This window comes from Pempheris klunzingeri, chromosome 24 (genome assembly GCF_042242105.1).
Source record: "Pempheris klunzingeri isolate RE-2024b chromosome 24, fPemKlu1.hap1, whole genome shotgun sequence".
NCBI classification, from domain to species: Eukaryota; Metazoa; Chordata; class Actinopteri; order Acropomatiformes; family Pempheridae; genus Pempheris; species Pempheris klunzingeri.
The window spans coordinates 434,741-447,500 of NC_092035.1; the positions used below are offsets into that span (position 1 = coordinate 434,741).

Genomic DNA, 12,760 nt, shown 5'->3' on the forward strand with positions numbered 1-12,760 from the left:
GAAGAGAGAAGAGAAGATAAAAGCACATGATGTTCTTTTCCCACTTTCTTTCCTGCAGTTTATCAACCAAACTGTTTTCACAAACGTTCACACCTCAGCGTGACGAGTTCACTGCCAGTTCGTACAGATTAGAGATCATTTGAGAATTTCACAATCGCGTAAATTCAGGATTTCATCACTCATGTACACATGTTCTCGTCTTTCCTGAGTACTTGTGTACTTTTACCGCTGATACTCAGACTACTTGTGTACTTTTACCGCTGATACTCAGACTACTTGTGTACTTTTACCGCTGATACTCAGACTACTTGTGTACTTTTACCGCTGATACTCAGACTACTTGTGTACTTTTACTGCTGATACTCAGACTACTTGTGTACTTTTACTACTGATACTCAGACTATGAAGCAGACAGTATGTGTGTACTTTTACCTCTGAGTAGTTCCACACAGTCAGCTTTCCTTCCGCCTGACTGATGATCAGATAATTGATAAATCTCTGAATCAATAGAAGCACAGAGTGGTGTGTTTACTGACCTGGTTAGAGTGGGACTCTGGGGCCTCGGTGGGCGTGGCCTGAGTTGCTCTTTAAAGCGTACCGGAGGACTTTGTGCTGGATGAAGCCGCCATGCTGCCGAGGAGCTGCTGCACCGTCTGGATCCTGCTGTCGGCCGGCGCCGCCGCCGCAGGTCAGTTCGTCCTGAGAATGAAACACGGCGGGAAGATTCAAACGCTCCGGAAACAACCGTGACAAGAGTTTGTGTTTTCAGTGTTTGTGGAGAAGCCCGAGGCGAGCGGCGTGCTGCAGAGGCGGCGGCGAGCCAACAGCGGCTTCCTGGAGGAGATGCAGCAGGGGAACCTGGAGAGGGAGTGCATCGAGGAGATCTGCAACTACGAGGAGGCGCGGGAGGTCTTCGAAGACACCGACACGACGGTCCGTCAGTCAGTCGGCCGGTGGCCCTTTAAACTGCGGACTGTCCCTTTAAATTATAAATTATAATAAACTTTATGTTAATTAGTTACAAAGTGATTAAAACAGTTTGGTGGAAGTAAAAACTTTTTAAATACGATGAAATAATTATTTTGTTTTTCTTTGTTTCTCTGCAGAGGAGATTCTGGCAAACGTATAAACGTAAGTAACAACTTTCATTTATTGCTTTTTATTATTTTTCACCGCCGGTCGTTTGTCAGCGTGACTCCCTTTGATGTGTGTTCACACTCGTGAGTGGCGAGCTAAGGATGCTAACACGTACGGCGCTAACGTGCGGCTGAACCGACAAACTGTCCAAATGTTTCCGTTAATTTGCCGTCTTAAGAGAACAAACGTGAATAAAGAACAAAGCGGTTCCACTAAAGAACGCCGTGCATGCTAACGTTAGCGGCTAACATGAGCAGAGTGATGACACGTGGAGAGATTATTACATCACAGCTGTCAACCAATCAGATTGTTTGATTGGTGCTACTCTTGTGTTCAGTTTGTTATTCAGTTATTATAATAATGAGTCTAGTGATGAGTGTTATTGGTGTATTGATCGGCTCGTGTCCTCTGATCAGCTCTTATTGATCCTCATTCTCCTGCTGTTTGCACCACAAACACCAAAATCAGCTTCTTCTCTCTGACGGCGTTTCTACGTCTTAATCGCTGAAACATCCCACATCAGCTGATGTGATTGATAACAGTGAGTTTGATCGTGTATCAGACGGCGACCCCTGCCTGATCAACCCGTGTAACAACGGCACGTGTGTGGTCACGGGTTCGACCCACCGGTGTTACTGCGCTGAAGGGTTTGGAGGACGGTACTGTGAGACAGGTGAGTCAAACAGTCGATCACACTGTGATGTTCACAGTCACATATATCTTCTGTTATTATTAGAAACGATGAGGTGTTATCACTTCCTGATTAAACTCATACTTTTACTTCAGTAGGATCAAGTATTTCTTCTTCTTGTGCTTGTGTGTTAATAACATGCTTCCTGACTCGTCAGCGGTCGAGGACTTGTTGAAGTGTCTCTACCAGAACGGACTCTGTGAGCATTTCTGCGACGGATCGGGAGAAACTACTCGATGTTTCTGCGCTGACGGATACAAACTGGGACCTGATGGACGACGGTGCATCGCTCAGGGTACGAACACCCCCCCAACTACTCATCCATATGGTTGGACTCCTCCTGACCAGCAGGGGGCAGCAGATCAAAACTAAAACTAGAGGAAAGTCTTGTTGATGCTTTTCCCTCAAAATAATCCTGAAACTTTTCATGTTAGATTAGTCCAACAATTATTATTCATTAAATTTCGGTAAATTGTGTTAAACCAGACTACATTCACAAAAACAGTGATTTTACTTTACAGTACTCAGGAGCTGCTGGTCTGCTGCTGCCTCCATCTGTTAGTGTGTCTGTGTTTTTGAATGTTGCACAAATATTGTGTTGGATCCAAACTAAACTTTTAAATCACCAACGTCTCACAATAACACAAACACACTGACTGATGGAGGCAGCAGCTGAGCAGCAGCTCCTGTGTCCTGTTCTCTAAAATCCCTGTTTTAGTGAATGTAGTCTGGTGTGTGTGCTGTTTGTGGTTAAACCAAAAGGATCTTCCAGGTCTCTCTCTGTAGGGATCCTTTCCATGATGCTGTCACACACTCAGAGTAGCAGCCAGGTCTGACTGGTGTTTCTGTGTTTCAGTGGAGTACCCATGTGGTCGGCTGCCTCCACAGGAAACAGGTGTGAACCAGAGCGTCGTGGGTCTGACCAGGCTGGTGGGATCGAACCACTGCCCCAAGGGGGCGTGTCCCTGGCAGGTAAACACTGAGGTGGTGTAGAGGAAACCTGTCATAGACTTAGTTGGAAAGGTCAAGAGGTCACCAAACGCCCTGAGGTACATCCTCTGCTACAAGATCAGTCGTTCTTACATTTAATGTCGTGTCGCCTATCGATTGATCTGTTGATCAGGTTCTGGTTCAGTTAAACGGAAACAGTCACTGTGGAGGTGTTCTGATCGATCCGGACTGGGTCGTCACCGCCGCTCACTGTATCCATGGCAACACCGTTCAAACCCTCGCCGTGGTGGCAGGTGACTAATCAATGCTTTCTAATCAGTGAAGCTACTAATTTTTATCAATCAATCTTTATTTAAATGGCGCCAACGTGGCTCTAAAGCCTTCTGGTGGTTTCCTTCCTGTTTCCAGGGGAACACAACCTGGACGTGGACGACGGCACCGAACAGAGGATACCTGTTGCTATGGCGATCGCTCACGAAGGCTACGTCCCGGCGACGGGCGACAGCGACGTCGCTCTGCTGCGGCTGAGTCGACCCGTCAGCCTGAACCGCGACGTCGTCCCCGTCTGCCTGCCAACTAAAGACCTGGCCGAGCGGGAGCTGCTGCCAGTCCGCTACCACACTGTGTCCGGCTGGGGCAAGAGGACCTCCGGGGGCAACGCCGAGAGCCCCGGCACCCCAACCGGCGCCCCGGTGTCCCCCTTCCTCCGCACAATGTCCGTACCCATCCTCCAGAACTCCCAGTGCTCCCAGAGAGCCCAGTTCAACTTCACCAACAACATGCTGTGTGCCGGGTACCTGGGGGGTCACCGGGAGAGTTGCCGCGGAGACGACGGGAGCCCGCTGGTCACGCTCTACGGCTCCACCCACTTCCTGACGGGCGTGGTGGGCTGGGGGCGGGGCTGTTCGCAGCCGGGGTATTACGGGGTGTACGTCAACATGGCCAACTTCGTGGACTGGGTGGAGGGCGCTGTGAAAGACACGCCCACCGCGCCGACAGCCAATGACAAGCCGGCGCAGAAAGCTGACGTGACGGTTTTGTTAGAACAGAAACTAGTTTAATAAAAGATCCTTTTTAGGAACCAGAGTCTCTTCAGATGTGTTTCAATTTTAAACCAAATGAGAAAACTGGCAAAAGAAAATGGGAATGAATGTTATTCTGTGATGAGGTTCATCCAGGTGAGCCGGTGAGCAGGTGAACAGGTGAACAGGTGAGCCGGTGAGCAGGTGAACAGGTGAGCCGGTGAACAGGTGAACAGGTGAGCCGGTGAGCAGGTGAACAGGTGAACAGGTGAGCCGGTGAGCAGGTGAACAGGTGAACAGGTGAGCAGGTGAACTTCAGACTGATGAACACAGTGGAAATCTTAGTGACAGGAAACAACTGATCATTCATGTTTCTCCAGATTGTGACGTTCAGTTTGTCAACATGTTGAATAAATGTGACTGTTTGGAAATCAGTGGATCGTTAGTGATCATTTACTCACATCTGAGTGTTTCTGATCCACTGGATCACACATGAAAGAAGTGTTTATAAGCAGCAGAATATTAAAACACTGCTGAGACTTGAGGTCGAGCAGCTGATCAGCAGAGTAAATATTGATCTGCCGCTCGGCCCCCTGAGCTGATTGGCTGCAGAGCAGGAAGTGACATCACCGACCCCGTCAACCTCAGCGGTGACTCAGCGTTTGGAAATCCTCATTTACTGTAAACTCCTCCTCCTCCTGCAACATCCTGTTTCTGCTCCTCCTCTCTGGAGGCAAGATCACAGCCAAATTAGAGCAAGTTCCTCAGAAAATGTGAATCAACTACTGTTTCCCTCCACAGCGGGTGTCTATAAGGAGGTTCTAGTGGTCTATAAGGAGGTTCTAGTGGTCTACAAGGAGGTTCTAGTGGTCTATAAGGAGGTCCTAGTGGTCTACAAGGAGGTTCTAGTGGTCTATAAGGAGGTCCTAGTGGTCTACAAGGAGGTTTTATCTTCTTAGAGGAGGTTCTGGTTGCTTAAGAGGAGGTTCTAGATATCTTAAAAGAGATTCTAGAGGCCTGAGAGGAGATTTTTTTCTTAGAAGAGGTTCTAGTGGTCTGTAGGGAGGCTCTAGTGGTTTAGGAGGAGGTTCTGACTGCCCAAAATCTGGTTGCAGTGCTCTCATTATTATTGTATTGATAATTTTCACTATCAGTTGACTCGACAAAATTACTTTAGAACATGAAGTCAGATTTTATTAACTCTCCACCATTTGCATGTTGGAGCAGAAGCAGAACGTCTGAGGTGAAGCCTCTTCCCCCCCCTCCCCCTCCATACCGGTCGATGCCCTCTCTCTCTCTCTCTCTCTCTCTCGCCCCTCCTCTTTCCCTTTCTCTCGCCCCCCCCTTCTCTCTCTCTCTCTCTCTCCCCCCTTCTCTCTCTCTCTCTCTCCACAGTCGGACTCCATTACTTCCACTCAGACACACCGAGGTTCCTCCAGCCGAGTTCTCCGTCCGTGTGGGGCCATGTTCTGTTTTCACCGACTGACCCTCGGCCTCCTGCTGCTCCGCCTGGATGCCGCTCAAGAAGGTAGGTGAACTCCTGAGTCCTTCACTCTGAGGGCTGAAGAACAGAGGAGGAACGTACAGCAAACGTTCCACCATGGGAGGGGGGGGTGACCAGCAGCTGACCCTTGACCCCGTCCCATTTAGTGTGATGTCATAATGACATTATATATTCTGTATATATAATATAGGTGTATAATACAGGTCAGGTCAGAAGTCAGGGCATCACGATCCATCCAACAGTTGTTTAAGAGGAGGTTCTTGTTCTCTAAATAGGTTCTAATTGTCTTAGAGGAGGTTCCAGTGGTCTAAGGGGAGGGTTTAATAGTCTAAGAAACATGTTCGGGTTGTCTATAAAAAGGTTCTAGTTGTCTAATAGGATGTTCTAGTTGTCTTAAAAGAGGTTCTAAAGGTCTAAAAGGAGTTTGTAGTGGTCTCTGAGGAGGTTCTTTTGGAGGTTCTAGTGATCTTTTATGGTTTCTAGATGGAAGCTAACGTGGCTAACTTTTCCTCGTATGTAATGAGTTTCCATCATCGCACATTTCTGTTCTTCCACCAGTCTTCTTGGACGGCGAGGCAGCCAATCAGGTGCTGATCCGGCAGAGACGAGCCAACAGCTTTTTAGAGGAGATTAAACCCGGCAACATGGAGAGGGAGTGCAGAGAGGAGATCTGCAACTGGGAGGAGGCACGAGAGATCTTCGAGAACACAGAAAAAACTGTATGAGCCTCCTGAAAACATACTCTGCCGTGAACACATGACGAGTCGTAACGCCGTCTGACGCCTTAACTCGGTTTTTCTTTCCTTTCAGCATGAATTCTGGGCCAAATACTTCGGTAAGACATTTGTTCTGTGTTGTCAAAATTACTAAAAGGACTGGAACTCTTAGAACAACTGAGATGTTGGTATTTTGGGATGATATCAGGAACGGTAACAACATCACCTTTACGAAACAAAAGACTGAAATTTACGGAAGTGATTTTCTCCAAACTTTGTCCATGTTCTTCAGGGTGGAGAACGTAACCGACTGATCTGCTCTGTTTGTCCTGCAGATGGTGACGCCTGTGAATCTGGACCCTGCGCTAACAGGGGATTCTGCAAAGACACGATCGGTAGCTACAGCTGCTACTGCCAGCCCGAGTACCGGGGCATCAACTGCGAAATCGGTACAGAACCGGAGACAGTCAGGCTCAGTGTTGGCGTTGTGAGAGAGAACAGTTCTTCACAGTGTTTCCTGTGTCGTTGCAGCTATTCCTCTGCTCTGCGACACCAATAACGGCGGCTGCGAACATTTCTGCAAAGTGGTCCAAGGGTACATACAGTGCTCCTGTGCTGATGGGTACTTCCTGGGATCAGACGACAGATCCTGCGAATCCAATGGTGAGTATGCAAAGCTGTTCTTTGGTTCCTCTGCTGCCAAACGTAGTTTTTTGATCTGTAAACAGAAAGAAAGTTCCAAACCCAATTAACACAGCCAAGAGCAAGATATCTCCATAACTTCTGGTTCCATGTTTTTTTGGATCTCTAAACTTGCACTAACTCTTGCAGAGGTCTTCAAATGTGGCGCCCTCATCACCGGAAAGATTCGGACTGTTTTCAAGTATGAGCGGGAGAACACGACGGGGGGGTCGAACCCCAGCGCTAATTCCACCGAGCAGAACACCACCATTCCTCTTTCCCCACATCCTGACAACAGCAGTGACAGCCAGGATACGCCAAAACTCACATTTGTAGAGGAACTGCATATCTCTCAAAGGTCAGGTATGACCCGCATCGTCAACGGGGAGAACTGTCCGCCAGGAGAGTGTCCGTGGCAGGTAAAGACGTTTCCTGTTTTTAAGCCATGAAAACTAATAAATCGCTTGTGGAGGGTTCACAGATCTTTAGCTCCACTGTTGTTCTGGATCCACTGTTGTTCTGGATCAACATGTTCTCTGTCTTTCTTTAGATCCACTGTTGTTCTGGATCAACATGTTCTCTGTCTTTCTTTAGTCTCCTCTGATAAACAACATGTCTGATTCCTGGATTTTCTCCATGTTTCTCCCAGTCTGAAGTCTTTTCTCACTCATTCTGCTTTAGTGACTTCTGGAACCTTCTAGCTGAGGTTGGACACATTTTAGGGACATGAAGAAGAAGAAGGTCCTCCAAGAAATGATGCCAAAATTTAGCCTGACTTTGGAGCGTTATTTAGCCTCCTGGTGACCAGCTCGGGGCAACGAGCACTGCACTGTGCGTTGCCGCGATGCTCATAACATTACTTGCTGACGTCATCAACCAACGACCAAAAAGAACGAATCCTCTGTTTTTATTTTAGATCAGTTTAAACAGGAACTAACAACACGTCCTGTGGTGGGGGGCGGGGCACCCGTTTTCAGTGGGTTAACAGGTTTTTTCCCTGTCTTGTCCTCGCAGGCTCTCCTCATAAACGAGGAGCACCGAGGGTTCTGCGGAGGAACCATCCTCAACGAATACATCATCCTGACTGCCGCCCACTGCATGAACCAATCGCGCTACATCTACATCAAGCTTGGTAGGTCTGACAAACCAATCCCCATCAGCCGAATCAAGTTATGAGTCACAGAGGTGTTAAAGACATTGCCCGACTGTAATACTCATATTTTCTGTGCATTCAGGTGAGTTTGACGTGTTGGTGGAGCACGGTAACGAAGTTACCCACCAAGTGGAGACCATCATCACCCACAACAGATACAACCCAACGACGTACCACAACGACATCGCACTCATCAAACTCACCAAGCCCATCAAGTTCTCCAGGTTCATCCTGCCTGCCTGCATACCAGAGCAGAATTTTGCTGAAAAGGTGAATCTTAAAACCTCCCCATGGACGAGAAAAACATCCTTGTAGACCTCGACAACAACTACAATGTCGTCATAACCACTAGAACCTCTTCGTAGACAGCTATCTAATCTTTAAACCACTTAAAACATCGCTTTTCCAGTCAGTTTTGAGATTTTGGGCTGTTTTGCTTCCTCCTTCAGAAGATTGTTGTTATGGTGTTTATTCTTCTTCACTTTCTCTGTTTGTCTCTGTTGATTCTCTGAACTTCGTAGTTTTATTCCTCTCTGTAATCTGGAGGTTTTCACACAGGAGTTTGGTTATATATCAGTCTCAAGATACAACAGAGGAGCTGGAAGGTTGAGTTTGTCACCTTTGAGCAGAGCCAGGCTCGTTTCCCCGTTTACGGTCTTTATGCTAAGCTAAGCTAAGCGGCTGCTCGTATTTACAGTGCAGACATGATCCTCTTCCAGGTCCTGATGCGGCAGCCGAACGGCATGGTCAGCGGTTTTGGCCGTCTCGGCGAGGGTCGGCAGCCGTCCACCATCTTGCAGCGGCTCACTGTGCCCTACGTGGATCGGCAAACCTGCACAGAATCCACCCAACTGCGCATTTCTATGCGGATGTTCTGCGCCGGCTACGACAAAATAGCCAAAGACTCCTGCCAGGGTGATAGCGGCGGGCCGCACGTCACACGCTACTACAGCACTTATTTTATCACCGGCATCGTGAGCTGGGGTGAAGGCTGCGCACGCAAAGGCAAATATGGCGTCTACACCCAGGTGTCAAAGTACATCCCCTGGATCCACGAGGGCATCAACAGGCTGGTGCCCAAAGAGGCGAGTCGCAGCAGGAAGAAGAGGCACCACGGCGCCATCCAGAGGCTGGTTCTGTAATCAGCCACCATTTGTGCCGCGGTGCGTAGACCGTATAAAAGAAGTGGACGTAGCTTCAGTGGAGCCGATGCTGAAGAGCCTTAAAGCTGCTTCCTCTCTAGTGTCCAGCAGGGGGCGACTCCACTGGCTCCAAACAGAAGTCTGATTGGATGGAAGTCAATGAGGAAATGAGGCGACTTCTCTCCTGATTTATCAGCTCAGTGAACAGTTTCTGCTCTCAGTCTCTAGTTTACTGTCTTCTTCAGCACAGCAGGATGTTCATGTAGTCAGTGATGGTCCATTTAGAGGAAGATACACCAGGAAGTGGGGGGGCTTTAGGGTGGGGCTACCTGCTGACTGACCAATCAGAGGAGGTCTTTGTGGAATCAATCTTACTTCTGGCTCCAAAAAACCAAGATGGCGACGCCTGTAAAGCCAAACTGGAGGCTTTAAAACAGCGTCCACAAACCAACGGGTGACGTCACCGTGGCTACGTCCACTTCTTTTATACAATCTGTGCTTGAACGTAATTATCAATTTTATGCTCCACATTTTATAACAGTAACATTTCAGCCACTCAGTCACATGATAGTTTAACATTTATGCCTGTTTTAAAGACGATACAGAAGTTCTTTAAGCTGCATTTATTAATCTTTTAGGCTCTTGGGGGCCGAAGAACCAGCTGAACACGTCATCAGCTGCATTAGTAGTTACGGCTAAAATGTTAGCAAACAGCTACCTACCCCGACATCAGAGGAGCTGAACCGTCCCATTGTCACGGTTTAAAACTACTTGTGGGGTTCCTCAGGGTTCTATCCTCAGCCCTTTATTTTTTCTGTTCGGTTTCTGCTGCAACAATCATTTTTTTGTGGAACATAAAAACTAAATGTACAAAAATATTGACATTTGTGATCTACAGCAGCTTTTCTGTTCATTATTATTAAAAATGTGTGTTGTTGGAAATAAACATCTTAAATTTATGTAAACATAACAATGTCTGGTTTTGTGTATTTTTTATCAGTCACTGTCAGAAATGAGCTAATTTGAAGCAAATAAAGTAAAACTACAACAGAGGTCAGTTGTCAAAACTACTAATGAAATTTAATGTCTTTGTTGTGGCTTAAAACATTTTATTAATTATTAATAAATATAGAAATTAAAAAATACACTTTTCTTTTCTGGTTATTGCTGTAAATTCATTTAAGTTTTTACAGTTTTGAAAGAGGTCATAAAAGATTAGAACTAGAGCTAGAACACCCTCAAACACCAGTAGAACCTTCACAAAGGCGGACAGAACCTCCGCAGCCAGCAGAACAAAATCAAAACTACTAGAATATCCTCAGACACAAGCAGAACGTCCTTGTAGTCCTCAACAACAGCTGGAACATCTTCAACAACCACCTGAATGTCCTTAAAGACCAATTGAACCTCTATGAACACTACTAGAACATCCTGAAACAACCTTCAGCTGCTTCATAGACAAACAAACCTTTAACACCCACTAGAGTATCCAGAAAGATCACTAGAACCTCTTCATAGACAACTTGAACATCCTCAATGACCAGTAAAGCGTCATCATTGACAACTAGAACCCTCGAAATTCTCGTTGCACATAAAGAATAATTAAATCCACTAACACACCAGCACAACATCCATCTTTATTTTCCTGTGTTCTATGTTCTAGCCATCATTTGAGATCACGAGTCCCTTGTTTACCTGAAATAAACAAACCAACCGACTGTCAGAGTGTCAGAGGTCGGACCTGCTGCTTGTTTAGTGTGGGCTGTGGACAGGCCAGAGTCCACTGCAGGAACAGGCTGTTTACCGGGAACTGTTTCCCTTTTCTTTTAACACTTTGTGGAGACACATCAGACTTGTGCAGGTGAAAATCTGACACCTGTGAAAAGACACGAGTTTGAAGAGATGAAATATTTCCAAATAAGTGAAATCAGAGAAAGGAAGAACCTGTAAACTTCCTGACATCTCACTTCTAAATTTGACTAAATTTCAATGGGAGTTTTGTTGAAGCCTTTCAAACGATGAAGGACATTTTAAATTTTAGTGCAACAAAGATTTAAAGTCCCGTCATGTTTCCTGATTGTTGAACTCGTTGTGACTCACCAGTGTGTACATGTCTGTGTGTGCTTGTGTGTGTGTGGTTGCAGTGGAGTCAGTGTCATGGCGGTCAGCATCATGTCGGCGTGTTGTCGAGCGTCCGTTCTGTCTCTCTGCTTCCTTACCTGCTTCCTTCAGGTCCTCATCCGAGCAGAAGGTAAGACCTCTGACCTCTCCCATTATTAACAGTCTGTTAATGAATTATCTCACTTTAAACAGATCCAAAAGTTATAGATCGAGCACGAAACGGTTGAATCAAACTGATATTTGAAGCCTCCAGAAAGATAAAATGTTCCAGATTTCACTTTCAATGTACGTTGGTTTATTTGTGCCAAAAATCTAAAGTACAAATCACTTTAATGTTTTTCACCTGTTCTGCTCTGATGACAGAGTGCCGTGATACCGACTCAAAATAATCATTTAGCAAGTTTTAAATGTGACTAACTTTACCATAATTGATACTTTTACACATAAGAACAATATAACATCATCAGCAAAGAGTGTAATAATTCTGACTTAACAGGGAACAATTACGACACAAATGATGAGTTATATTGATATTTAAACTCATCATTCATAATAATCAACATGTGAAACTATAACTGCTGACAACTAAAATATTTGATATTAGAATATCAAACAGTGTTAAATTTAGCTATAATCACTATTTACTACACGACTTCACCCTGAAGGATCAATAATCTGACAGAAAACACCACCTTAAAAACATTCTATTGATTTAAAAATGATTATTTTGCTTCTGCTGTCAGAACTGTTTCATAGAAACAACAGACGGTGAAATGGACCAATCACAGTCGTCGTGTTAAATGTGGTTCTTGGTTCCAGTGTTTCAGCCTCCGCCGGTCCAGGACGTGTTCCTGCGGTCCAGACGGGCCAACCAGTTCCTGCTGGAGGAGATACTGCAGGGGCACCTGGAGCGCGAATGTTACGAGGAGACGTGCAGCCACGAGGAGGCGCGCGAGGTGTTCGAGGACGACGACAAGACGGTCAGATGATCAGAATTAACGATGATCAATAATAATCAAAGAGACATGAGGGACGAAATCTGATGTTTGTGGTTCTGTTTGGTTCTTTACAGAACCACTTCTGGTCCACTTACCACAGTAAGTCGTCCTCAACGCCGACTTTCAACCAATAAACGGGTTCAATCGCGGGTTCAATTTATTATTATTAATTAATAAACTAAAATCATATTTTAATTCTTATTTTTTAAAAACACACTTAAGGAAAAAAGTTAATCAATAAAAAAATGCAATAAATGTGATTTATTAGATTAATTATCTGTGATGGGCTAAAATATTCATTAATATCAACAAACACTGATTTTATTAGGATTTTTTCCTTCTTTTCTTTTCAGTAATAATTTGTGTCACTTTTTTTAACACAAATTAACTTTTTTAGTTTTGTTTTATTTTCTAAATCTTAGTTTTTATAGAAGTTGTGGAGTTCAAAGCTAAAATGTAAATCTAACAAAGTAAAAGTTTCTCCACGCTTCACTTCCTGCTTTTCCGTATTTTATTGATGTCAGTTTGATTGATCTGTGATTCCGATCAGATCGGGACCACTGCAAGCCGAACCCCTGCCTCCATGGGGGGAACTGCATCCACAGAGTGGGGGGGCACCACTGCTCCTGCCCCCCCCAACACCA

The 12,760-nt window shown here is 45.6% G+C and overlaps 3 protein-coding genes across 3 annotated transcripts in view; all 3 read left to right on the plus strand.

The window, feature by feature from the left end:
• The first annotated feature begins 627 nt into the window (after positions 1–627).
• Positions 628–4,760, plus strand: f7i (coagulation factor VIIi). Its single transcript, XM_070855924.1, has 10 exons — positions 628–688; positions 770–933; positions 1,107–1,131; positions 1,700–1,810; positions 1,986–2,123; positions 2,685–2,800; positions 2,952–3,072; positions 3,188–3,807; positions 4,182–4,194; positions 4,603–4,760. Exons 1-10 carry the CDS (start codon positions 628–630, stop codon positions 4,758–4,760), a joined length of 1,527 nt encoding a protein of 508 aa, XP_070712025.1.
• Positions 4,761–5,265: 505 nt separating this feature from the next.
• f10 (coagulation factor X) lies at positions 5,266–8,997 on the plus strand. Its single transcript, XM_070855925.1, has 9 exons — positions 5,266–5,329; positions 5,864–6,024; positions 6,116–6,140; positions 6,357–6,470; positions 6,553–6,684; positions 6,853–7,121; positions 7,717–7,834; positions 7,938–8,125; positions 8,575–8,997. Exons 1-9 carry the CDS (start codon positions 5,266–5,268, stop codon positions 8,995–8,997), a joined length of 1,494 nt encoding a protein of 497 aa, XP_070712026.1.
• Positions 8,998–11,154: 2,157 nt separating this feature from the next.
• Positions 11,155–12,760, plus strand: part of prozb (protein Z, vitamin K-dependent plasma glycoprotein b) — a 3,843-nt gene continuing 2,237 nt past the window's right edge. The window contains exons 1-4 of the mRNA XM_070855926.1: positions 11,155–11,248; positions 11,938–12,098; positions 12,191–12,215; positions 12,667–12,760. The exon at positions 12,667–12,760 is cut by the window's right edge and continues 74 nt beyond it. Coding sequence (XP_070712027.1) covers positions 11,155–11,248; positions 11,938–12,098; positions 12,191–12,215; positions 12,667–12,760 — 374 coding nt within the window. The remainder of the gene's footprint in view (positions 11,249–11,937; positions 12,099–12,190; positions 12,216–12,666) is intronic.